Source organism: Sus scrofa, chromosome 14 (genome assembly GCF_000003025.6).
Source record: "Sus scrofa isolate TJ Tabasco breed Duroc chromosome 14, Sscrofa11.1, whole genome shotgun sequence".
NCBI lineage: Eukaryota > Metazoa > Chordata > Mammalia > Artiodactyla > Suidae > Sus > Sus scrofa.
In genome coordinates this window covers 10,318,422-10,346,006 of record NC_010456.5, presented here as the reverse complement: position 1 = coordinate 10,346,006, position 27,585 = coordinate 10,318,422, and the positions used below count along the sequence as shown (strand labels likewise).

The 27,585-nt window shown below is 41.7% G+C and overlaps 1 protein-coding gene across 3 annotated transcripts; it reads right to left on the bottom strand.

The window, feature by feature from the left end:
- On the bottom strand, positions 318-27,319 carry BNIP3L (BCL2 interacting protein 3 like). 3 transcript variants are annotated; one of them, XM_021072218.1, is made up of 6 exons: positions 20,674-22,900; positions 19,759-19,942; positions 14,588-14,660; positions 6,137-6,240; positions 5,866-6,015; positions 318-3,087 (listed from the first exon to the last, which is right to left on the bottom strand). In XM_021072218.1, exons 2-6 carry the CDS (start codon positions 19,920-19,922, stop codon positions 3,039-3,041), a joined length of 540 nt encoding a protein of 179 aa, XP_020927877.1. In that variant the 5' UTR covers positions 19,923-19,942; positions 20,674-22,900; the 3' UTR covers positions 318-3,038. The 3 variants fall into 3 exon arrangements, with proteins under 3 accessions (XP_020927877.1, XP_020927876.1, XP_001927627.1); XM_021072217.1 differs by lacking the exon at positions 20,674-22,900 and adding an exon at positions 20,321-20,644; XM_001927592.4 differs by lacking the exon at positions 20,674-22,900 and adding an exon at positions 27,117-27,319 and having other exon boundaries at positions 326-3,087.

The window sequence follows — 27,585 nt, the reverse complement described above, 5'->3', positions numbered from 1 at the left end:
TCCCTTGTGCATTTGCTGAACACACCAGCCCTTCCATTGAGCCCTCCTCTGTGGGCGATGTCCTGCGAGCTCTAGCAGAACAAGGGTTCTGAACTGTTACGGCTCCACCCTAACTCATCGACAATAAATAACTGCAGGGGGGCAGGGGCGGCGGTCTCCCCAAGAGCAGTTGCCTCAGGAGAGCAGGAGTACCATTTACTCCGTGTGCTTGGCACCCTGGTAGGTCCTCCAGCGTCCGAGAACCTCGGTGATGGAAAACTGGTGGAGATCCGGGCCTCATCTCAACTCCCAGGCAACACACAGGACATAAAATGATATACTGACAGAGTTTTGTGAGAGCTTTAATGGCACAAAATGTTGGTAGCTACAAGTTATACATGTAATTGTAAACTGTATATGATGATACAAAGTGCGAACTAAATAGATGAAGAATGCATAATCACTTTGGCTCAGTTAATTCCAATAATTTCAACAACTGGTTCGTTTGAAAATTCATCTGACTGGCTAGGTCTTCCGTTTTCATTTTTTAGACAGTAAATGTTTTTGCTGCAATCAAAGTAACTTGCTGCACTTTTCAACGTGCGATTTTGTGCAGTTTTGCTCTTGATTATATTTACAAATGTTTTAAGCCAGTTTCCATCAAACATAAGAAAAATGAAGCCTGTCTTTTCGTCCCCAAATTGTAAACAGGTGTAAAGCTTTTTAAACATTAATCTTTAAAATGTCAACTGTTAATTGTTGAGTTCTCCTTTCCAATGACACAATCTATTTCCATTCAACACAAATCTGGGTAGGAACATAAACATTTCTCCCATACATTAGGGTTATCAATAAATACGGCATGATTTCATCTTATGATTAAGTCCTACTTGTGATCATGCGTTCATGTTTTAAGCAATTGTCCAAAATTTCACAGCTATTTTAAGAAAAGGGGCAGGACTAAATTTATTTTCCATGTTGAAAAAATTCATACATATACTCAAATTCAATCACACCCTGAAAGGATTACTACTGCATTTCAAAAGAAAGCAATGTGTTGCCTGTAAAAAACTGCTTTTTCTGTTAAGTATAGTTTTACTTTCCCCTCCCATGATACAAACTGCAGTGCAAACTGTACATTATAACAGTTTAGCTATTTAGTTCTCTTTACCAGCCTTTCCAATTTTATTCAGGCTTTTAAAAAAATCAATGGGCCACCAAATTTACTTCCTTCCCAAAGAAATTAAAATATGAAGATTTGAAATAAATAGGTTTTAGAAGGCAAATCAAGTGTTATCAGATTTGCGTATAAGACAGAGAAAAAGGTATGATAAAAAGATGTCCAAACGTATTTAGACACCAAAATCTACAAAGAAAAAGTAAATGAATTCAGAATACTATTTGGATATATCATCTTTCTTAAAGATAGCCAGCTATATTCTTGAATAAAGAGTTAGAAATAATTTTTTTTGTTTAATCTGTTATTTTCCACTATAACACATCAACTTTATAAAACTTGATGTGAGGGAGAGAAGAGTTAGTTTCTGCAAACTAGCAAACCTGGTTGTCACGGTGCTTTTATTCAAGTCAACCTGATACTCCTTATTGGCTGAATAGAGAGACTGCTAGTTTTCAAATTAACAATGGTTCTCTAAATATTCAACAGTAATGTCTATACCATAAAAAGTAATTATTTATATATAAAACATAGAACAGTATCCTTCAGAGTCATGCTATGTGCTCATAAATCCAATAAACCTACTTGAAATAATCCATAACCCTGAAACTTTCTAACAATTTGGTCCTAAGGCTTCACATTTGAAAAACGAACACAAAAAGTGTATCATTAGAGGAAGTTGCTGAGTGTTCTGGAAATTCAGGGGTGAACAAAACTGAAACGATGGCTACAGGGGGAGATGGCCAGCGTCTGCAGACTCAACAGGGGATCGCCCTCGGGAAGGGTGTACAGTAAAAACCAGGAAAGGGGCGAGCAGAATGGCATCTCTATGGAACTCTGTCAACTGTTCCCACAACCCAAGTTTGGTTTTCAAAGTTGCCCAAGTGCTTGGAATAACTCTGAAACAATTATCTTCAGAGTTTAAAGGCTTTGGAGTGTAAGTGATGCTTCCTGAAACAAGAAGCCAGTACTTATACCACATATTGGGACTCATTCCAAAGCCTCTTAGGAAACAAAGTAAAAAAAAAGGAAAGAAAAAACTTAAAGTCAGGAAAAATTCACATGCACTGAATAAAGACGTAAAAATACCAAATGCACACAAACAAATCCCCAAGACAATTTCATAGATTTCTAGGCCTGAGACATTCCTTACCAGAAATAAAAGATTCTACACCATAGAAAAGACAGCATTATAACATACTAGTATTAAAATCTGCTGATGTATTTTGGTTCTTCTATTTCACACCTATCTTTTATATAGCCTGCCTCCTACAAATTAAAAGGCGCCATTAAGAGGCTTAGACAGAAAGTGGCTCCAAAGCTGGTTTAAAATAATGTTTTATTGCCCAGGATATTTTTTTCCTTGTGTCTTGTTTTTGTTTTCTTTTTTAATAACTATAAAGTCAAGCTCAGGGAAGCTTGCCTTTGTCTAGAAAAACAAAACAACTAAGCTTTTATACATCATTTGCTCACCTGATCTTGTTTTCCGAGAGAGATGGGAGTTACCTTGCAAGAGTAAAATTTATACCATGAATGATGCAGGTCTAAGTCTGGTGGTACTAAAAGGAGACAACAGCACTGTTGACAAAATCATAATCTGCTGGTGGCATTTGCGGAAAAGAAGCCCTTGCAAATTTCTAAACAACAGGAAACTCTGTTAGGAAATTCTAAAGTGTTTTACAGGCCAAAAAGGGAATGAGGTTAGTAAAATGCCTCAACAGAGTCTGAATAAAATACTGGATTTGAGAGTTACTGTAACTTGGATATGTAAAAACTGGGTGGTCGGTTGGGTCATGCTTACAATGGTCTCAAGTTCAAATAAACTACTGCGACAATACACCACTTCACAAGTCACACGCTTTCCCAGGGGCTCTTCTTTCCCTCAGTAGGTGCTGGCAGAAGGTGTACTCAGTCGTTTTCCAATGTAGATGCTGAAAGGAAAGAGAGTGCATGTTTCATCTGTGTCAGCTGTTCTATACCAACCAGTCCACAGATTGAACTGCACTCACAAACTAATGTTCAGTCCTTGTAAAAGGGCACAGTTCCTGAACACCCTGAAATCATCCCTGACTTACTGAAAACTAGTCACCAGCCAGCTCAACTGGTTTCATATGATTGTTTACCCCCTGGGCAGGACTGGACAACAGGGGCAGTGATTAGACAGAAACAAAGCCAGAGAGCCCTCCAAAGAGTAAACGACAGCCAACCTCCTCTGAGAGGGACAAAAACTTCTACTGATATTTCCGATAAAAAAAGCAGAGTAATACACCAAATTATAAAGCTGCCAGTGCTTTTATTATTTTATTTGTTTGCTTTTTACGGCCGACTGTGTGGCCTATGGAAGTTCTCAAGCTAGGGGCCAAATCAGAGCTGCATCCCCAGCAACACGGGATCTAAGCTGCACCTGCGGCCTACACTGCAGCTCACAGCAGTGCAGGATCCTTAACCCACTAAGGGAGGCCACGGATTGAACCCTCATCCTCATAGATACTAGTCAGGTTTGTTACCACTGAGCCACAATGGGAACTCTCAAGCTGCCAGTGTTTTAAAGGGTTTTTACTAACAGTTGAACTCCTAAAGATTAAGAGGCTAATTTTACTTTTCCATGCAGAGTGTTTTATCCTTCAATAACATAGGCAGAAAGGAAGTTAAGGAAAATACGGAACCAGCCCCATCCCCAGTGGAATATAACCAACCGTACTTTTTAAAATCCTTTTCTCTACATGCAACAGTTACACTTACACCAGCAAGAGAATCACTCTGAGGATTCATAAAAGGAAGAGCCACTCCGAGGTACAAAAGCTGACTAACCGCCTGAGGGCAAATGAACTACTGCCTAGTCACTACTGCGGGGGAATGTGAACTGCTAGCCCTGCCTCCACACCAACCCCACACACACTCACACACTCCCTCCCTCCACAAACACCTTCTGTTCTGCGTAAGGTCACAACCGTGACTGACTCTCCCATATGTTGAACTCTTTAAAAGGAATAGAGGAGTTCCTGTCGTGGCGCAGTGGTTAACCTGACTAGGAACCATAAGGTTGTGGGTTCGATCCCTGGCCTTGCTCAGTGGATTAAGGATCTGGTGTTGCCGTGAGCTGTGGTGTAGGTTGCAGACGTGGCTCGGATCCTGCGTTGCTGTGGCTGTGGTGTAGGCTGGCAGCTACAGCTCTGATTCGACCCCTAGCCTGGGAACCTCCATATGCCATGGGTGTGGCCCTAGAAAAGACAAAAATAAATAAATGAATAAATAAATAAAGTACAAGGATAGAAGAGATGGTGTATCTTTTGTGTATTACATACAGAAAACGACCCACTGGCATGCTTAAAGGGAATAACAGATTATGTCTTGAAAAAAAATTAACAGCTGCTAGTGTTTAACCCCTAAAATATTTCAAATATATATTTCCTCAATTGTCCAAATCAAGGGAAAAAAAATTTGGAGTTCCTGTCGTGGCTCAGTGGTTAATGAATCCGACTAGGAATCATGAGGTTGCGGGTTCAATCCCTGGCCTTGCTCAGTGGGTTAAGGATCTGGCACTGCCATGAGCTGTGGTGTCAGCTGCAGACGTAGCTTGGATCTGGCGTTGCTGTGGCTGTGGTGTAGGCTGGTAGCAACAGCTCTGACTGGACCCCTAGCCTGGGAACCTTCATATGCTGTGGGCACAGCCCTAAAAAGGACAAAAGACAAAAAAAAAAAAAAAAAAAAAAATTAACAGACATCCCTGAAAAATTAATGCGTTACAGATAAATGTGGGGTCAATTTTAGAAGAACAAACAAACAAAAAATGCTAAAAAAAAAAACAAAAACAAAACAGTATCTCCAACCAACTTTCCAGTTTTCACTCAAGGGCTAGTCAATAAAATATTTTCTGATTTTGGAAAAAGAAACATTTACATCTTTAGTGTGTAAACCCCAACTTTACACACTAAAGATGGTAAGATTTAGCTAATCCTGAGTAATTTACAAACAAGAGAAACAAAACCCCAAAAGAAAAATACAGAAGAGCCCACCTAAAAATGATTATTTAGGGGATTAATATGAACGACTTATTTTTAAGAAAAAAACCCCTACTATTAAAAATATTTTATGGAACAGGTATCCCCTGCTCTTCAAAAGTCAGCTTTATGTCACTTCACTAGGTAGATGAGACCTATATTAGTCCCTGTTTTTGCTGAGAGAAATTTGAAGAGAATTTTTACTTTTATAAAAAAAGGTGAAAAGTAAAAACAGCATTTAGCACTGGTCTTGCAGCAGCTGTTACAGAGGCAGTGCCCCCCCGCCCCCCAGCAGTGAGGGTGGCCCTGCCAAGCTCCTTCCAGGGAACCACTCAGCATCTCAGCATCCAGCCGCCAGAGCTCTGAACTGAGTCTGAGAGCATCTGTGCTTAACCCGCAAGTAAATTCTCTGCATCCGTTAGCAAGGTGTGCCCTAAGGTTAATTGCCTCTTTGCTTTACGTCCTTTCGGCTTATGGAAGGTTTCACAGGAAAGCTTGACTTTTAGAGAGCGGGGCTGGGCGTGGGGAGAACTTTATATACCAACAGTACATCAACCTTTAACAATTCTTTGAAGTGCACCCCATTTGTACTAAAATATTAAAAGCACAAACAAGACAAACTGCTTTTACATGTATTTCTTACATCTGGACATAAACGTACATGAAAAAAATGAATGCAAGAAACTTCAAGTGCTGACAAGTACTTACCCTAGCCCCAAAGCCAAAACATGAGAGAGGAAGAGAGATGGAATGAACACCTTAAGAAATTCTGCGGAGAAAATCCCCCCTTTCTTCATGGCTCCACTTTTCCTCATGCTTAGAGAAACGGAACGTTTAGGGTGCCTGAAGTGGAACTCCCTGGGGGAAAGAAGTGCAGAGGCAGGTTCAGAAATGCATTTGCTGAAAATGTCTTGGGAATCAGCATGTCCACACTACACCCACTGTGTCCACCTCTGAAAAGAGACATGTACCGACTTACTTAGGTGGAATGTTTTCAGGTCTACTGGACCAATCAGACACCCAGTCTACGCTTTTCTTCAAAGCATCCACTTCTTTCTCTCCTTCTACAACTTCTTCTTCTGACTATAAAGAAGAATTCACACTTGAAAAAAGGAAAAAAGGAAGGCCAATCCTTCCTACTACAAAAGATACATCTAGACAGAAAATATACAAAAGCCATAAGCTTGTGCATCAATAATTTTTATTAAGTATGTCATTTGCCTAAAAAGGCTGACAAACGATCTAAGATCAGAGTATTTGGTATCTTAAAAAAAGACTTGAGTTTCACTGTTGTTATATCTACCCATAGAAAATGAACCTGAAACTTGAAGTGTATCTCAATTCAAAAAAAAGTAAATGGGAGTTCCCGTTGTGGCGCAGTGGTTAACGAATCCGACTAGGAACCATGAGGTTGAGGGTTCGGTCCCTGCCCTTGCTCAGTGGGTTAAGGATCCGGCGTTGCCATGAGCTGTAGTGTAGGTCGCAGATGTGGCTCGGATCTCGTGTTGCTGTGGCTCTGGTGTAGGCTGGCGGCTACAGCTCCGATTAGACCCCTAGCCTGGGAATCTCCATATGCCGAGGGAGCGGCCTAAGAAATAGCAAAAAAACAAAAAAACAAAACAAAACAAAAAAAAAGACAAAAAAAAAAAAGGAAATGGATCCAAACAAAGTGTACTTTGGGTTATGTTAACAAAAGTGTGGAAAACACTGATAATTGTTGAATCTGAGTGAAATGTATATGGAGGGCAACTGAACTATCCTTTTTACTTTTGTATATATTCAAATTTTTTCATGATAAAAATAAAAGGGAACATATCAGGAAGTATATGTTAACAAATATAAAGTGATGGGAGATGTGGGAAGAAATAAATAATAGTATTTATTAAGCATTTCTTGAGAGATAAGCATCAGTCTAAGCACTTTATATGCATTAACCTCTACCTTACAGTAACACTGTAAAAACAGGAACTATTAATGCTCTATTTTGCAGATGAGGAAACTGGGACATTAAGTAAGTAACTGCCTAAGGTTCCATAAGTAATAAGTAGCAGGGCCAGTATTCACACCCAGGTCTGTCTTTGGAACTTCAACTTTCTTTTTGTCTTTTTCAGGCCGCACCCACGGCATATGTTAAGTTCTCAGGCTAGGGATCAAATTGGAGCTACAGCTGCCAGCCTACACCACAGTCACAGCCACACGTGATCTGAGCCAGGTCTGTGACCTACACCACAGCTCACAGCAATGCCTGATCCTTAACCCACTGAGCGAGGCTGGGGATCGAACCCTCATCTTCATGGTTACTAGTTGGTTTCACAACCCACTGAGCCACAACAGGAACTCTCCAGAACCCCAAATTTTTTTTTTTTTTTTTTTTGGTCTTTTTAGGGCCGCACCTACGGCATATGGAAGTTTCTAGGCTAGGGACTGAATCGGAACTACAGGTGCCGGCCTATACCACAACTACAGTAATGTGGGATCCGAGCCACATCTGTAAGCTACACAGCAGCTCCTGGCAACGCCGGATCCTTAACCCACTGAGTGAGGCCAGGGGTCGAACCCACATCTTCATCTTCAGGTTCGTTACCACTGAGCCATGATGGGAAATCCTTGGAACCCCAATTTCTTGGGCTGCTCCCAAGGCATGTGGAGGTTCTCAGGCTAGGGGTCGAATCAGAGCTGTAGCCACTGGCCTATGCCAGAGCCACAGCCACACGGGATCCAAGCCGCATCTGCCACCTACACCACAGTTCACGACAACGCCAGATCCTTAACCCACTGAGCAAGGCCAGGGACCGAACCTGCAACCTCATGGTTCCTAGTCGGATTCGTTAACCACTGAGCCACGATGGGAACTCCTGGAACCCCAACTCTTAAGCATTAGGTCTTACTCCCTGGAAGGAGATTTTTAAAAATAAATTGTTATTCAAATTTTCTAAGGCTGGAGCTCCTGCGGTGGCTCAGTGGAAACAAATCTGAATAGCATCCATGAGGATGCAGGTTCGATCCCTGGCCTCGCTCAGTGGATTAAGGATCCAGCATTGCCATGAGTCGTGGTGTAGGTTGCAGATGTGGCTTGGATCTGGCGCTGCTGTGGCTGTGGTGTGGGCCAGCAGCTATGGCTTCAAATTAGACCCTTAGCCTGGGAATTTCCACAAGCCATGGGTGCAGCCCTAAAAAGACAAAAAAAAAAAAAAAAAAAAAAAAAAAAAAAGAGAAAATTCCAAGGCTTATTCAAAACCGCTTAAGCCAGCAGTTTTTTATGAGTAGTTTATTTAATACTGAGTAAGAATTTGAAATCTTTCATATCAAATAAATAAAAAAGAAATCCTTTTTTCTTGCTAATGACAACCTAAGTTATAGGCTAAGTAAGAACAATCCAAACTTCCAACAGCTTCTCTTTCAACAGAACCCACAGGGATGCGAAATTCCTGAAAAATGAAATAGCATTATTTATTCAGGTTTAAAGAATTTGATGTTATGACCTCAAACCGAAGGGTCTCAAAAGCTATGAATTATTTTGATTTTGTTTGGAGAGAAGTCACTCTTTGACTCAAGCTTTCACTCCTTTCAGTAGGTAGTTGTGAAAATCTATGATACAGCTGCCCCAGGAAGGTAGCTTCAGAGAGTCTCTAGACAGAGAGAGTCCCTTTTACTGTCAAATGGTAAGTAAGATCACTGTAGATTTTTGCCACTCTGGTACCCTCATTCTTATTTAGTTCTGCTGGACTTGGCAAATTCCACTGAATGACACAATGTAGCCTTTGGGATTAAGCCTGTTCCACTGGGTACTGAGATTACTCAGAATCATGAACTGGCTCTGTGGAGTATATCTGAAAAACTCCTAAATCAAAAACGATAAAGTGTTAACAATTTACTTATAGACCAGCTTCTGTCACACAATATCTCATGATATTCAACACATTGCAGATCACTTCTGTTTCATTTCCATCTTTGGTCTCAAATTCTCTCTCTAAAACTGCTCCAAGATTTTAGGTTTAAATTTGTTAATAAGGTAATATTTCACATTTTCCAAGAGAATGAAAACATAATAAAATTTTATGCTAATTTTTAAAGATGGTGATCTTTGGAGTTCCCATCGTGGCGCAGCAGAAACACACCCGACTAGGAACCATGAGGTTGCCGGTTCCATCCCTGGCCCTGCTCAGTGGGTTAAGGATCCAGCGTTGCCGTGAACTGTGGGGTAGGTCGCAGATGCAGCTCAGATCTGGTGTTGCTGTGGCTGTGGTGTAGGCCAGCAGCTGTAGCCCTAGGAACCTCCATATGCTGTGGGTGTGGCCCTAAAAAGCAAATAAAAAAGATGGTGATCTTTGAACTATTTTTTTTTTTTTAAATCTTAAATCAGTTTAGAATGCTTAAGGATAAGAACTGTAAGCTCTCCTCATTCACCACTGCTCTGTGATTCCTTTTATTTATTTATTTTTTTGTAGGCCATGCATGTGACATATGGAAGTTCCCAGGCCAGGGAGTGAACCCATGCCACAGCAGTGATCTGAGATACAGCAGTGATGACGCCAGATCCTTAACCCATTGTGCCACCAGAAAACTCCCATCAATCTTAAATTCAACACTTTTAGGTTTTATTTATATTTTTATGGCCCCACCCATGGCATATGGAAGTTCCTGAGCCAGGGACTGAATCCAACCCGCAGGTGTGATCTATGCTGCAGCTGTGGCAACATTGGATTCTTTAACCCACTGTGCTGGGCCAAGGATCAAACCCACACCTCCACAGTGACCTGAGCTGCTGCAGTCAGATTCTTAATCCACTGTGCCACAGTGGAAACTCTGCCAGTTTTAGGTTTTAAATTGCCTTCTGATTCTTGGACTTTTGGAATATGGTAAAAACGTACTTAATCTTATTAAGAAATATTCATGCCTTTAACCAAATCACTAACCCTCATTCCACATGTACATCTATTCTGGTCATTTTAGCCTTTTGTCATGTGGAAGTCCCCTAGCTTCTAATCACTTACATTTTCCTTCTCTGGCCCAGCTCAAGCTCTCTGAGGTCTCTAAATGAGGATATTAAACTATATACTGTGGTACAGATAAACCACAGCTTTATAAGAGGGCAAAGACGACATTTTCAGTTTGCATCATTTTCCAACGATACACAACCCTGTGCTGGCCTCTCTGGTCCCAGAAACACCCTATAAAAATGCCTCCAAGAGATAATCCACAGTCTATTTTCTGCAACAAAACTAAGGCTCTTGAGGACCATCATCCTAAGACTCCAGTGGGAACCATCTTTTCCCTAAATGCACTGCAGCTCAGGCTTCCTTGTACCACAACTCACTAGACATGTTTTACCACGACCCTAAGAGCTCTCCTGAAATCAATCCCATTCACTGACTTATTTTAGTAGAAGGAACAGGGGTCACAGGCTCAGACAGCCCTGGTTTCAATCCTGGCTCTTATTACTTACTTGCTTTGAGATCTCAGACAAGTAACTTAAGACAAAGCTTCACTTTCCCCATGTGTTCACAGGGATATCACTTCTTTCACTGGACTAAAAACACCAAAATAAATAAATAAATAAATTTAGCACCTGTAATATCTCTAATAAATATTACTGCCTTTCCTTCCTCCTCCTAGAAAAGGTTAAAAATGTCATACAGTCCTCATGTAGACATATAAAAGTATTCACTAAGAGCAAGTATCATAACAGTCCTTTGTTACTGTTTTTAACTGTTTCCTAACCCTAATCTTGCTTCTCATTCATAAAAAAACCCATCCTCCCAAAGCCTAAAGTAATTAATTTTTCAACGATCATTTCTTCTGTTGAGAACAAGCAATGTAAAAGGCTTTTTATTTTATTATTATTATTTTTTTGCTATTTCTTTGGGCCGCTCGCACGGCATATGGAGGTTCCCAGGCTAGGGGTCGAATCGGAGCTGTAGCCACCGGCCTACGCCAGAGCCACAGCAATGCGGGATCTGAGCCGCGTCTGAAACCTACACCACAGCTCACGGCAACGCCGGATCGTTAACCCACTGAGCAATGGCAGGGACTGAACCCGCAACCTCATGGTTCCTAGTCGGATTCGTTAACCACTGCGCCACGACGGGAACTCCGTAAAAGGGTTTTTAAAAGCTTAATTACACCTATTGATTGCTCCCTTACTAAAAGTCTTACTCTAAAAGATAAAATGGTTTTCTTTTCTTTTTCTTTTTTTTTTTTTTTTGTCTTTTTAGGGTTGCACCTGTGGCATATGGAGGTTCCCAGGCTAGGGGTGAAATTGGCCCATGCCACAGCCACACCAGTGCCAAATCTGAGCTGCATCCGAGACCTACACTACATGGTAATGCCCGATCCTTAACCCACTGAGCGAGGCCAGGGATTGAACCCATGTCCTCATGGATACTGGTCAGGTTCATTACCACTGAGCCATGATATTAACTTCCTAAAATGTTTTTCGTAGAGGAGTTAGACAGCTTTTCAAAAAACATCAGCTGATTTAAACTGACTGATCTTTTAACATTGGTTATCCAGTACTTGATGATACCCAGTGTTCTCTTAGGTTCTTGAACAGGGATCACAGGAGCAATCCTATCACAGTCTGACACAGAGGCCCTGACCTTCCATTTTCTCTCTTGAGTCTCACAAACTCCTTTGGAATTCCAGGATGGATGCAGTCAGCTCTAAAATGCCCTTGAAATTTAGTTCTCAAGTGAGTCTAATTGTACACCTGCCACCCCATGAGCCAGCACAGTTCTTGCCTGTGTTATTAGTTATTAGGTAGATTTTTTTGGGGAAAAAAGTATGTGTGGAGGGGGAGAGAGGTCTAAGGTCAAAAAGGCTTGGGAAACAAGGAACATGGAGGCAACTGTACTTCACCATTTTACGTAAGGGCCTTGAGCATCTGTGGATTATGGTACTGGGGCCGGGGGGTGCTCCTACAACCAATCCCTTGAGGATACTGAGGAATGACTGTCCTTAGTTTATTTTTTACTTTTTTGGTCTTTTTGTCTTTTTAGGGCCGTACCTGCGGCATATGGAGGTTCCCAGGCTAGGGGTCTAACCTCAGCTGTAGCTGCCAGCCTGCACCACAGCCACAGCAATGCAGGATCCTTAACTCACTGAGCAAGGGCAGGCATCGAACCTGTAACCTCATGGTTCCTAGTCAGATTCATTAACCACTGAGTCACAATGGGAACTCCATGTCCTTAATTTGTTTGTTTGTTTATTTAGTTGTCTTTTCTCAGGCCGCACCTGAGGCATATGGTCGTTCCCAGGCTAGAGGTCTAAATGGAGCTACAGTTGCTGGCCTACACCACAGCCACAGCTATACCAGATCTGAGCCTCATCTTCGACCCACACTACAGCTCATGGCAACGCCGGATCCTTAACCCACTGAACGAGGCCAGGGATCAAACCTGCAACCTCATGGTTCCTAGTCGGATTCATTAGCCACTGAGCCATGACGGGAACTCCTCCATGTCCTTAGTTTAAATCAATAGGTTTCTTTACTGCAGTAATTGTCAGAGCCTTTAATATGCTACTATGCACTGTCGGACCACTGGGGTGGGCGGGTGAGCGAGCCCAGGGCTGAAGTATTTCCCATTTATTTGACTTCAGAACTATCTTATGGAGCTTTACATTGAGCAAATGTTCCTCAAAACACATTTTGGAAAACGTTACCCTGGATTCTCAACTTCTCTGTTCAAAAAACAATGTGAATGGAGACATCTTCCTCAGGCAAGACCATAGCAAAGCATCAATTTCATTTCTCCATTTTGGAATTTCCTAGTATACTCTATTCAACGGACACTTTATATGCTGCACTCTTTATTGGCTATAGCCACCACACATGACAAAACTGACCTACATAAGTGAGCAATTCCACGGTTCCAGTCAGACAACTCCCTGCAGGACAGACTTGCTACTGCAAGCTTCTCTACAGTGTAAAGGTCATCACAAAATACCATTAGTATTCGGGCCCATAGATTTTCTAGATTTCAGAAATCAGCACAAATAAAAGCACAGCAGGGAGAAAGTGTGCAGCCTCCAAAACAGAATACTGAGTGGATCCAAGGTAGCGTGCAAAATATTTCCCATGCAAAGGGATTCAAGACACTGTACAGAGAGAACCCCACAAAACAAAGTTTTCGTTAGCATTCGTTTAAACATTCATTCAATATATATTCTTCAAGTACCTTAACACAGGAGAAAAAGACAATGAATTTGCACTCTGACACTTGCAGGTGATCTGACACATCAATAAATTCAAGGGCTGGCTATGGACACTATAAATCACTAACAATTATTTATCACAAGTTTTATAATAAAAACCTTTGCAAGCTTTTCATACTATATCCATCTACACTGCCAACAATGTCAACTCCTGGTGAACTATATTTCTTTTTTTTCTTTTTCTTCTTTTTAGGGTTGCACCTGCAGCATATGGAAATTCCCAGGCTAGGGTTCAAATCAGAGATGCAGCTGCTGGCCTAGGCCACATCAATGCGGGATCTGAGTGGTGTCTGCGACCTACACCACAGCTCACGGCAATGCCAGATCCTTAACCCAATAAGCAAGGCCAGGGATCCAACCTGTGACCTCATGGGTAGTAGTCAGGTTTGTTACCACTGAGCCACAATGGGAACTCTGTGACCTACATTTACCTTCCTTACTTTAAGGAACTCTGCATAATATAGGTGAATTTTATCTCAAGCTATGGAGAGTCATCTCAAAAGTTTTTGATTTCAGGTGCAAAAATGTTTTCACACCTGGTACCTGGTTCTACAACAACTTCCCTTTTCATTTATTCTGTGACCATAAATAAGACATTCTGTGATGGTAAATAAAACATGTGTCTCAGTTTTCTATTTATAAACTCAAGAAACCAACCTGGAATATTGGAATGATACATTAGGGACAAGAATTTTCCAATTCTTTTTTTTTTTTTTTTGTCTTTTTTGCTATTTCTTGGGCCACTCCTGCGGCATATGGAGGTTCCCAGGCTAGGGGTCCAATCAGAGCTGTAGCCACCGGCCTACACCAGAGCCACAGCAATGCGGGATCTGAGCCGCGTCTGCAACCTACACCACAGCTCACGGCAACGCCGGATCCTTAACCCACTGAGCAAGGGCAGGTACCGAACCCGCAACCTCATGGTTCCTAGTCGGATTCGTTAGCCACTGCGCCACGACGGGAACTCCAAGAATTTTCCAATTCTTTTAGGGTGATAGGACCCAAAATTCTTGCTTGTAAAGGAGTACAATGACAACCATATCAGCATAAGTAAATTCCAACACCAGAAACCGAATAACTTAAAACTGCTTCGAACTATTTCTTTAGTCTTCATACTCTCTACTACATATTTTAGCAAAACAGCTTTTGATAGAGAGTTGCATTTTTCCTAATTATCTACTGTAAATGAGAAAAATAAATAAACATACACACACACCTGAGAGCTATGGTCCCTGCTGGTGTGCATTTCCACATCAAACATGATCTGCCCGTCTTCTTGTGGGGAAGGGCTAGAAGAGATATTAGCCATTAGTTTTAATTCTCATTTTGTCAAATATATTAGCTTCTACTGGAAATCAGAAAATTAAAAGTTACAGTAGTATGGCTTTGAAAGCAGCAAATCAGAAAGTATACCATAACCCCATGTAAGAAAAAAATGAAATTGATCATTCTTAATTCCCCAAATGTTCTAGAATTTTTCAGTGGTGATAAATTCCTTTGCAATAGAAATCTGCAATAGAAATAGTACCTAAAGACACAAGATTGTCATTCTTTTCCTTAAAATCCTTTCATCATTAAACAATTCACCACCAGTGGTCCTCAAGTGGGAAAACAGCCCTTAGAGACTCTTTCAAAGAGTCTTGGAGGTTAAAATTGTTTTTATAATACTAGTATGATTTACTTGCCTTTTTCATTCTCATTTTCTCAGGAGTGTACAGTGAAATTTTCTAAAGGCTATATTACATGTAATTTCACAACAGAAAGAATGCAGAAGCAGATGAGAAGCCAGTTGTTTTCTACTAAGCTAGATATTTAAGAGATTTATATCAATGTAAAGCACTGCCACTATTCTTACTAATTTTTTTTGGTTATGGAAAATAATTACTTTTTGTTTAAAAAAGTTACTTATGTTAAAATGTAACAGGTTTAAAGTTCCCGTCGTGGCTCAGTAGTTAACGAATATGACTAGGAACCATGAGGTTGCAGGTTTGATCCCTGGCCTTGCTCAGTGGGTTAAGGATCTGGTGTTGCCATGAGCTGTGGTGTAGGTTGCAGAAGTAGCTTGGATCCCAAGTTGCTGTGGCTCTGGTGTAGGCTGGCGGCTACAGCTCTGATTGGACCCCTAGCCTGGGAACCTCTGTATGCTGTGGGTACAGCCCTAGGAAAGGCAAAAATACAAAAAAAAAAAAAAAAAAAAAAAAAAGTAACAGGTTTATTATTGTTGAATAAATGAATACGTATTTTTAATGTTCCCAGTTTTCTTACACAGTAAATATCAAAATATATAACCCATGGAAACAAAAGATCTTTGGGGTCTCTAGCGGTTTTTACGAGTGCAAAGCAGTTCTGAAACCAAAAAGTTTGAAAATCGCTGTTTTACTTATTTCAAAAATAGTGACTCTGAGATATTTCAGTCAATTATATAAGCCTACATATGAACGTATAACCTTTAACAAAAAGTGCAAGATATATTCCCAGGGAGTTCCCATCATGGCTCAGCAGAAATGAATTTGACTAGCATCCATGAAGACACAGGTTCGATCCCTGGCCTGACTCAGTGGGTTAAGGATCCAGTGCTGCTGTGAGCCATGGTGTGAGCCATGGTGTAGGTTGCAGACTCGGCATGGATCTGACGTTGCTGTGGCTGTGGTGTAGGCCGGCAGCTGCAGCTCCAATTTGACCTCTAGCCAGGGAACCTCCATATGTTGCAGGTGCAGCCCTAAAAAGATTTAAAAAAAAAAAAAAAGATATATTCCAGGAACTATAACAATCTATAGATCAATTTTTAGAAAAAAACAAACATAATTACCAGCTGTACTTGATACAATAGATGAGTACGATGTGCTGCTATTCTCAGCTTTATCAATGATTCCTTGTATAATCACAGCAAGTCACTGGATCTTCCACTACCCATCCACCCCCCAGTGTAAACTCAATTGAGCACGAATAATGTTCCAGGCTTAACTTGCCCCAAGGAACAGAGAGTAACTATTAAAGTTAGCAAGAGCATCTGTACAATATTAACATATAGAGATGCTGGTGAGACTGACGGGAAAGTAAGATCACCAGGAATGTTTCAGACTGATCAGGCCTTGGAAGTCTTGGATTATAGACATAGGAGATTCTAAAATGGGGATAGGAAAATCGAAAAGCTGCTTCCATATCAAACCACCATATTAATGTATTGAGAAAATTTTTGTCTTGAACAAGAAATCTCAGGCTCTAGAGCACAGGAACAAAGTAGAACAAGGTACTCTTTTGTCCTTAGTTTACTGCCGTTATGCTCGTAGTGCTGTTGGATTCACAGCCAGAGATGAAGGTAAGGGCCAGCCTCGCACAGCCATGACCAGGTCAGGGCAGGAGAAGGACCAAGCCATGAATCCAGAGAGGCCTGGCTCTACTTTACAGTCTTCTTACCATTAGCAGTGAGCTAACTTCAAAAAATACTCAACCCTTTACTCATAAACCGTTCCTAACACTTTGGAATACATTATTATCCTGGCTCATGGTAGGATTAGCCAGGGCTCTTTTAAAATTGCCTCAAGTTCTGACAACAGAATGAGAATCTCTAGGGATGGGTTCTGTGCACGGGTCTTTTTAAAAGCTCCCTGGGTCAATCTACTGTGTAGGTTGAAAACTCCAACAGGCTGGAACACAAAGCACGACACATAGGGGTTATCTTCCAACAACCACCACCATGAGGAAAACAGAACAATTTTTAAGCTGAAAATATACCTAAATTAGCTTTGGGACTAATATCCAACAATCCTCAAACATTTCCACCCACAAGAAACATTTCTTAACAACTTCAAATATAGAGATGCTGGCAATTCAAATGATGTGAATTTTGAAGACATTTAAAAAAAAAAAACAAAAAAACCTGTTTTTAACCACACCCGAGGCATGCACAAGTTCCAGGGCCAGGGATCAAACCTACGCCACAGCAGTGACAACACTGGATCCTTAACCTGCTGTGCCACCAAGGAACTCCTTGAAGACATTTAAAAATGTTAACGTACAGTTTCTGTTGTGGCTCAGCAGTAAGAAATCCAACTATTATCCATGAGGATGAAGGTTCGAAGCCTGGCCCTGTTTAGTGGGTTGAGGATTTAGCGTTGCCATGAGCTGTGGTGTAGGACTCAGACAAGCCTTGGATCCCGAGTTGCTGTGGCTGTGGTGTAGGCCAGCAGCTATAGCCTGGTTCCACCTATAGCCTGGGAATGTCCATTTGTTGCGGATGCAGCCTTAAAGAGCAAAAACAAACAAACAAGTAAATACAAATTCAAAAAATAAAAATATTAAAGTGTGAGATATCCCAGGACAGTCTTACTGAGTCAGAGTTCTAGGCCTCCGCTGGGGGGATGACCAGTAACTCAGAGCCTGAAGATGCATAATTATTGAATAGGAAAGTGTTCAGAGCATCTGCCAGACCTCGATTTACATGTTTAGAAGCTGAAACAAGATTATGGGAAGGTGAATTCGCATTCAGTCACGAGTATAACCGCAACCATAAATGACATAAGATGACCAGAAAAACAAGCGGGTGACCTCCCTACTCAATGACGGCACCAAGGGAACAGGTTCAAGGACACACCGGTAGTGATGACCAAGGGTCATATACTTGAACATACAATAAAAGCCTTATCAACAGGCCCATAACAAGCAGAACACTTCAGAAAACCATCAGTGAGTCCCACATCATAAATGTAACATGATATAAATTTGATTCTCAAAAGCCAGACTACTGCTGTAGTTACTGGAATCAGTGGCAAGCTGCTCAGAGAAAAGCCCATCTGCTCCGCTTCTGCTCATGACAACAGCCATCCCTGGCTCTTAAGAAGCACAGGGACAAGTGAGAGATGAGCTGGGGCGGCGGGGGTGCACAGTGTGCCACAGAGCCGTCAGACCAGTCCTCTGCTGCCTTGGTAACATCAGTGTATCGCAAGTCACGCAGGAACTTCCAACATGATTTAACTCTTGAGTCTCCTTTTGTACTTCTTCTGATAAGTACTAATATGTGCTAGAGACACAATTTTTATAAAGTATAAAAATATTTGGGGAGTTCCCCTGTGGCGCATCAGGTTAAGGATCCAGTGTTGTCACTGCAGTGGCTCGTGTGGCTGCTGTGACAAGGGTTCAATCCCTGGCCTGGGAACTTCGACATGCCGTGAGCACAGCCAAAGAAAAAAAAATACTTGGAAGAAGAAAAATAGCTGTTATCCTATCGCCCAGAGATAATCACTTTGTACGTTTTTGTATGTTTCCTTAATGCATTTCCTGTGCATTTGCGTTTTCTACGTGGCCAATATCAGTTAACTCTTAATTAATCAGAAGATTACCCAGAACCCCAGAATGTTAAGACTATGGCTGTCAATGGTCTAAGTATTGTTCAACATACCACTATGCCAGTTAATACGCAGTCCCTCTGGAAGAAAGAGAAGCTTACAGTGAAAAGCAAACTAACAACTCAGGTTCATTCTCCTTACACACATATTCTTAACTTTCTCATCATGGGCCACCCTTAATTAGAAGAATTAGTTTCCCCAAGCCAAATATGGACAAGTGAGGTCTGAAATAAAACCTCCTCTGAGCTCTGAGGAAACACACAGCCTTCGAAATCAACTCTCTTTACAGACCCTTGGTTGGTGCTTCTACTATGCAAATACTGCTGAAACTCGAATCAACCTGTAGTTCCTATGACTCATTTACTGAGTGTCTACTATATGCCAGCACCATTGCTGTCAAGGGTACAGGAGAGGAAATGTGAGCCCTGCCCTCAATCTAGAAGGAGGACAGAGACAGAGAGTACTGTACTCGAGGCAGAAAGAGATCTCTGAAAGGACAAAGGAAAATGGGAGAAAGAGTAATTCTAAAAGCAAACATTTATGCCATTGACTTTTAAATTGGTAAACATCTAAAAATGACACAATCTGAATAAAGAAACTGATTTAATCTAAGGAAAAAGTGCGCACTCGTCTTTTCAATTGGCTGTCTGATGTAAATACACACATTGCAAGAAATCAGGGGTTGTGTTTTCTCAAATGAAGATGTAAGCAATATTTATTTATTTTTGCTTTTTAGGGCCGTGCTGGAGACATATGGAAGTTCGCAAGCTAGGGGTTGAACAGGAGCTACAGCTGCCAGCCTACATCTCAGCCACAGCAATGTGGGATCCAAGCCAGATCTGCAACCTACACCACAGCTCACGGCAACACTGGATCCTTAACCCACTGAGCGAGGCCAGGGATCAAACCCAGGTCCTCACAGATACTAGTTGGGTTTGGTACCGCTGAGCCATAATGGTAACTCCAGTTTACTTTTCCAATGGGAATTAACCTTGTGACCCATCTATTTTCTGAATTCCACCAAAACATGGATCTCACTTACCTGTCACAGTGGGAACTGCCTCTGGAACTACTCTGTCCAGATTCGTGTTGTGCATCCAAAAGAATCTTCTCCATGTCTCCATTGTGGATAGAGGATGAGGAAGGTACATGTTCTAGCCCCCCATTTTTCCCATTGCCATTATCATTGCCATTGCTGCTATTCATGGGTAGCTCCACCCAGGAACCTGTTGGGCAAGTCAGATAACTGCAGTTAACCACAGCAGAACCGAAGTCTCTCATGTGCGCACAAGATGTGAATATGGTGGATGCAGATAAGAATCCTGGCTCGCCTCAAACCAAATGCAAAAGGATTCTAAAGAAAATAAACAAGGGGCAACAAAAGTCTAAAAATCTATACAGTTCTGTTCCTGAAAGACCTCATGCAATCAACCAATTTAGAAGAAGCTGGAACTCTGAAACGAGTATCTGAGAAAATGTGTCTTTCAGCCCATTTCCTCTCCGGCTATATACCTTAGTGTCTATACAAACAAAACTTTACTGAAAACTTTTAGGTCGCTTTTCAAAAAACAAACAGCTACTTTATTACCAGACAGGCTACTTACCTTTAATATTTTAGTTCCTTTCTTTTTTCTCCATAGTTCATCTCAGCTTTTTAATTGTATCCTCTCCATCTGGCTTAGAAACTTCATAAGGTCTCCTAAGTACTTTAACAACTGTGCTCTAGTCAGCACAAACCATTGAGAAGCTCCCAGAAGGGGAACTGAAATTTAATCATAAACATTTCAATTTGGGCACAAGTCTGGAGCATAAAATGAATGCAGCTGGCTCTTCACTAAATCAGGTGCGAATGCAGAAAGACTCTGAAAAAAGCTTTATCCCTATCCCACAAATTAATATCTTCCTTTCCTTTATACTTCACTCTTTCTGTTCTCCTTTCTCTAAGCACTAAACATACCTTGCAAAGATGTCTTTTCTCTCTTCTCTCCCACAGGTTCCCACCTTCTAGGGTTTTCATTAAGTCTCGCGGGTTTGGGGGAGAACACCACGCATCTGCTACAGACAACACTGACGTTTTTCTCAGTCGAACAGTCAAAGAGGGTGGAGCCACAGGAAAGGGGACGTGGCCCTGGTAACTTGGATAGGTCTTGAAAATCCTGGCTCCATGAAGCTGCTGAATATGTGAAGGTACTTTCATTTTACTTGATTTATTTATTTATTTATTGTCTTTTTAGGGCCGCACCTGTGGCGTATGGAGGTTCCCAGGCTAGGGATCGAACTGAAGCTGTAGATGCTGGCCTGCACCACAGCCACAGCAATGCCAGATCTGAGCTGCATCTGTGACCTACACCACAGCTCATGGCAATGCCGAGCCCTTAACCCACTGAGTGGGGCCCCAGGATCGAACCTGCATCCTCATGGATGCTAGTCGGATTTGTTCCCCCTGAGCCACGATGGGAACTCCAGGTACTTTCATTTTAGTAAGAACTGACAACAGTGGCCAAGAAACCAACTTCGCGCCAACAACAACAAAAAAGACAGTGGTGTCATTTTCCCATAATTTCCATTCCTTACCACAAATTTTGCTTTAGGAAACCAGGATGGTGGAGCTATTCTTCTAAATTGCATGCAGAAGTGTTAGAGTTCTGTGGCTGAAGAGTCTTCCATCAGTAAATCAGAATAATTACCAGAACAGGTCACACCCTAAAATGTACTCTAAATGAGGTGATGGCTAATTCTGATCCAAAAGTGAAGTCAACATCACCCATCTGAAGGAAAAGGTCAAAGGTAGTCCTGGCTGGAAATCTGACTCTCCCACTCACTATGACTTTCTGAGCTTCAGTTTCCTCATTTGTAAAACAGAGACGATAAGCTAGTACCTTCCTCCCAGGGTTGCTGTGAAAATTAGAGGAACACAAGTACACTGCCTTGTAAGCAGGAGATGCTCAGTGATACACCAGTTAAAAGAATTGGTATTTGTAACAGGCTTAGAACAGTATTTGCTCCATAAAAATGAAGTTACCCCTTCCTTTCTGTCCTTCCAAGGGGGTCCCAGTGACTGTCACTTTCCCATTGTCACCACCAATTCTTTGGGACTGTATGTCAAACAACAAAACTGCATGGCATCTCCCTGGTCTCCTGTACACACACAAAAATGGACCCAGACTACACAGAACTCCAAATGGATTAACACATTCAGCTGGCAAAGCTAAGATCTACCACTGAAGGTCATTTAACTAAATACTTGGAGTGCCTCTGGAGGGTATAAGAAATGTACCAAAAGCATCCCTACATTCATAGAGCTCTGCAAAATATTTTAACCAAAATGAGTGACAGAGAGAGGTATATGATGAACAAACTGTTTTTCTACTCCCTCTTTCTAGGACTGTCACACTTACTTTAAAACAATGGGACCAGTTCTTCCTGCGGGCAGAAGCCCAAAGAGAAAAATAAACAAACAAAATGCCAAAGCTGCTCTGGCAGAAGAACTAAGAACCGAGGAGTTCTCGATGGATCTCTGCGAAGCTGGTCTTCTCTAAAATACAACTCATGTTCACTTGAAGCAGCTGATCAAAGTGATCAGCAGCAGGCTGTAACAATAGCAGATTTTTGAGACTTTGCTTTTCTGGACTTCCAAACCCACAGCTTAACTGCTACTTTCTGCATTAAATAGATGTAAGCAATCATAGCGTAGGAACTTGAGGAGACAAACCCAGAAGAGCTTAGTAAAACTGATCTCCAATTGCCTTACCACCCTGTGGCGTAACTGAGGGCACCTCTACTCGAGGCAGACACTATCTATCCGGCATGTACTTGGTAAAGGCGCCAAGAGCACAGACTGAAGCCAGACCTCCCTTATACCATGTCCGGTTGTCACAGCCTCTAGAGGTCACTTAACCTCTCTGGGTCTCAGTTCTCTCATCTGTAAAATAGGTACAGTAACTCCATCTACCTGGAGGTGGTCGAAAGGTACAAACTCCCAGTTAGGAGACAATAAATCTTAGGAATGAAGTGTACAGCACGGTGACTAGCATTATAACTGTATTGCGTATCTGAAGGAAAAGAAAGTAGATCTTAAAAGTTCTCATCCTAAGTTTTTGTAACTCTGTGGTGATCACTTCTATATATATATAGAATCATGATCTTGTCCATCTGGAACGAATATAATATTGTATGTCAATTATATCTCAATTTTTTAAAAAGGCCAGAATGGCTGCCCATGCATAGTAAAAAAGAGAAAGAGGAAAAAAAAAAGCTTCTACCTCATAGCACTGTGGGAGGATGGCAGGAATAAAGCACAAAGAAAAGTAAGAAAAGTCCCTAGAATATGAAAAGTGCTAAGTGTTAGTTACTCAAATGATACTCAGTACCTTTTCCAAATTTTTCTTATTACAAAATTAATGTGTACACTGAACATGTAAATATCAGCACATGAAGTGAAAACTAAGACCTCTCCTCCCAACCTCTCATTCCTACTCTGAAAGGAAACTGGTTTTAAGCTTCATATGCAGACTTTCAGAGGATACATTCAATGAAATAGTATTCTGTGTTTTGCTTTTGTTTTTACCAAAAAAAAAAAGACTTGTACAGCACACATTTATCTGTAAACAGTTTCTTACCTAACAACTTGTCTTTCAATGTCAATATGTATCGCCTTACTTCATTCTTTTGAACTGCACTGCATCCCATCATAAAGATATACCATACTTTAACCATTATCCAAATGGTAATGGTTAATCATTACTCAAATGATTGTTTCTAATATTTTGTTATTACAACTAGGACTTCCGTGAACATTCTGGAGGGTAATCTGGCAATATCCATTAAAAGCCTTAGGAAGGCAGATTTCCTTTAACTCTTAATTCTCTTCCAGAAATTTCACCTATAGAAATATACAGTGCTGCAGAGAAAGTCAGTACACAGATATCCATTAAGAGTTTACAATGAGCTTTATCTTTTGAGTAAATGGGGAAAAAAGCAAACTGGTCTTTCTCAATAGATGAACTCCACATGCCTTTTTCTCATCACTTACTTCATTCCTGATTTATAGCCTCAGAATTTCTTGATGTTCTAATTCTACCAATCCTCCAAAGTCCGTTTTTCTTTGGAAAGGAAAGACGGCAAAATATGAGGACTGTGCTGTCCAAGCAATGCAGAGTAGAGAAAAATCGCAGAGTGAATTTTCTTCCTAATAATCATGCTTTAAAATTAAAAACCAGAAACTCGATTATATCAAAAGACTATTTACAAACTAAAAACAATTCTCTTAGGCCAGGTTGCATATAGACACAAAACATGAGATATTTTCTGGTTAAGACTGAGAGTTGCTAAGAGGATTCAGAGCACGTGCCTACATTCTGTAACACACCTGTGGTTCATCACGAAGGCTGGTCCAGTAACGGTGATTACATTCACAACCGTATGCCATATTCATGCTTTATAATTTTATAATCACCAGTTCAATCCTCTTGCATGAAGGGGAGTGGGGGGAAGGGAGAAAAGGAAAAAGTATTTCTCACTCTCTCCCCAAGTTTTCAAGGTCCCACATGTAACTCATCCTAACTAGGGAGTGAAACATGTCATTACGTCTTATCTTCTTTCCTCAAAACCTTTATTTCATCTCAAGTACCTGATGCTGGAATCTGGAATGAGAACAGTCACTAATACTCTTCTCAAAAAAGGTTGACCTTCTTGCACAAGTACCTGCTTATACACCACTTAGGTGTTCAAAACAATATCATAAGGCATTGAAATTTCATGTGTCATGGCCTTGAAAGCCTTCTTGCCATCCTGGGGAAGCAAGTGCAACACAGTAGATGCTTAAAAAGATAAAAAAGGGCTGTAATTCCAACATGCACAAATTATTACCATAATTTTCCTTATATTACTTACTGAATTTTATGACATAAATTCCCAATACAAATATTTGTAAGTGACCTGATAGTTTTCTCTAGAATAAAACTATCAACTGAAAAATGTCCTTTTAATTTTGGAAGTAGTTCAGATATTTGTCCACTAATTTGTAATGAAAGTGAACAGTTCCCTTACAAGGATAAACTTTTTAAAAAAATCAAAGAAAGCTTTCATTATTCCAAATATTTCAATAACTTGCTATTAAAACTCTGCTTTGACCCCTGCACTAAAGATAAAATCCCAAGCCAGAGATAATCTGTACAATGAGTTCATCTCCTGTTTTTTTTCAGAGTTGTGCAACTTTACCCAACAAAGAACTTCAACTTATCAGCAATTTGGATAGTATTAGATGCCTGAATAAGTTGTTCTGCTCAGTGCCCAAAATCACTTGAAGGAATCAATAAGGCTTGTTTTTGTTCAGTCTAGTGTTGTATAATGAGCTAAAAAAACAGTAAAAGGCATGAGGAAAGTAATGAAATATGGCACTATCTAAAAGCTTTTCAGTAACATTGAAAAGCAGCTCACCCTAGCTTAAATAAAATACTTTCTATGTAGCAGACTTCCCAAAATGTGCAACATTTTGATAGCACACACAGGCTGAGTGTTCTTCCACTTCTGTAAGACTGAATACAAATGGAGCAGCAACTGATTGGCCAAGGACATCAAACATAGGTCTGTCAGGACATGGAGAAAAACCATCCCATATAGCTCATCCCCATTTTCCTGTCACATGATCAAAAGAAAATAAAAATCCCTTCACTTTCTGTGAAATTGTGTATACATATTAACCAAATAACCAACTTGTATCATAGGAAAACTGGAATACAATTAGGAAACAGTGTACTAAAAAGAGACAGATCAGCAGGCTACCTCTAAATAACAGGTAGGGTAACAGAGAATAAGAAACACACATAATCAGGGGATAGTGGGCCCCTGAAAAGATGTGTCCTGAAAGGAATGCCAGACGGGGTGAAAGTAAAACCTCCACTTTAGGACATAACCTGCTGTGAACATGGACAACACACTTTACTCTAGGCCTCTTTCTCTACCAGTAAATAAGAGTAGACAGTTACCTCTAAAGTTTCTTCTCATCCTAAAACCACATCCTTCTAAAAGAGGAGGCTAAAAACTGGTAAGTAATGTTAAAATGCATATTCATATTTGAAGCAAGTAATGTTTAAAGACACAAACATTAACCCTAATTTACTGTAGGAATTAATATATAAACCTTACGTTCTAGAACACTTCAAAAAGTTTTTAAAAGTCAACATTTAAGGAATTATCCATCAGAAGGAGCAGCAGCAATAAGGAATGAAAACATCTTGAAAATACTCAAATTCTATCCCCATCTTGTGAGGACAGGAACTCGCTTCCCTAAAATTTTTAGGCCATGCTGAAACACCTCCCTAGGATGAAAGATACTTAAGTGCCTTTGAATGTCATTTAAGCATCCAAATGATTTTTAAACGACTTCATCTGGCCATATGCTAACTGTCCCAACCACCTCTTCCAGGAGATGAATTACAGGAAGGTTAGGCAAGAACCTTTCCAAGACTTGCAGCCAGCTTTAAAGACAACTGGAAATAACCTTAGGACGTGATGTCTAAGCACCAGGATGTTAGGAAAAGCAACTGTAGTTGGTCGTAATTCGATACTGCCCTTAACTTTCAACTGCCCCGGTGTACGAAATTCATTGCCCCAGTCACTGTGATTTGTGCGATCTTGGATGGTTCAAGAGCTGTTCATAATCAGGTTTACAGGGCAAATAACCTCATCGTTTAAAAAAAAAAAAATTACTTGAGCAACTCTGAAACCTCTCAAAAAAAAAGTATCATAGCTTCCTCACCCCCCCTCACGTGATACAAGTAACCACTAAATTACCAAATAATTTTCCTAACCAGTCTGTGCTAACAAAGGGACGCAACAAGAGGGCTCACGTTCCGAGCCCTGGAGGGAAGGCCGACCCAGTGAGGGGTGGTCACCGGGCCTGGCCCAAGCTCCGCTGCACACTGGACCACCCGCCAGTCCCTCGGTCGCCCCCTCCCCTAAAACCGGCGCCTGCGTCCATCCCCCGGCGTCCCCGTCGCACGTCCCCATCCCTGCCCACGTCCCCTAGGCGGCCCGCTCCGCCCACCCTCCCTCCCCGCGCCCCAAGGCCCGCCCCTCCACGCCCCGATTGGCTGCACTCAGGGGCTCACCACAGGTGCGATCGGCTCGACCCCCTGATCTTCCCACCCACCTACCCTTCCCAAAGGCGAACCCAACAGCCCATCACCCAAGAACTCAGAAGGGAAAAGAGAGAGGTCAGGAGGAAGATAAGAGCAACTCCTCCTGACGGGTGATGGGAGCTGTCAATCACCCGCACATCCTCGACCTCGACCAATGGGCTGCCTTCTTTTCCCGCCCCCAGCGCGGAGCTGGCGGCGGCGGCCCGAGCAGCTCCTCCTCCCCCATCCCCTTTACCGAGCCCGCCGGGCCAGCACTTACTGTTGAGGCCGGCTGGCGGGGGCAGAGACTGTTCACCTTCCTCACAGTTGTTGTTGTTGTTGTGCAGAGGAGGCGGCTGCTCTACTAAGTGAGACATTGTCAGGCGGCTGGAAGAGCTGCGACCGCAGCAGTACCGTCTCTGGTTCTCCGGCAGCAACACAACAAGCCGAGTCCCCCGCCCCCTTTTCTGCGCCTGCGCAGTCCCTCCCCCGCCCCTGACGTCAGGGCCCGCCCCAGCCACGTGATGACAACACAACTGGCGACGGGGCGGGGCGCAGGCGTGCCCAGGAGAGCCACGGACTTGGAGACGCGCGAGTCACGGTGACGCCCGCGCCAGGAATGAATTCTTGCATGTCATTTGTATTGGCCGGATGGAGTGAGGTATGCGGCTGGAACCAGGATAGAGGATGGGCACAAGTGTGTCATGAGGAAGTGCAAGGCGCTCAGGCGCTGGCGCCCAAATCTCCCA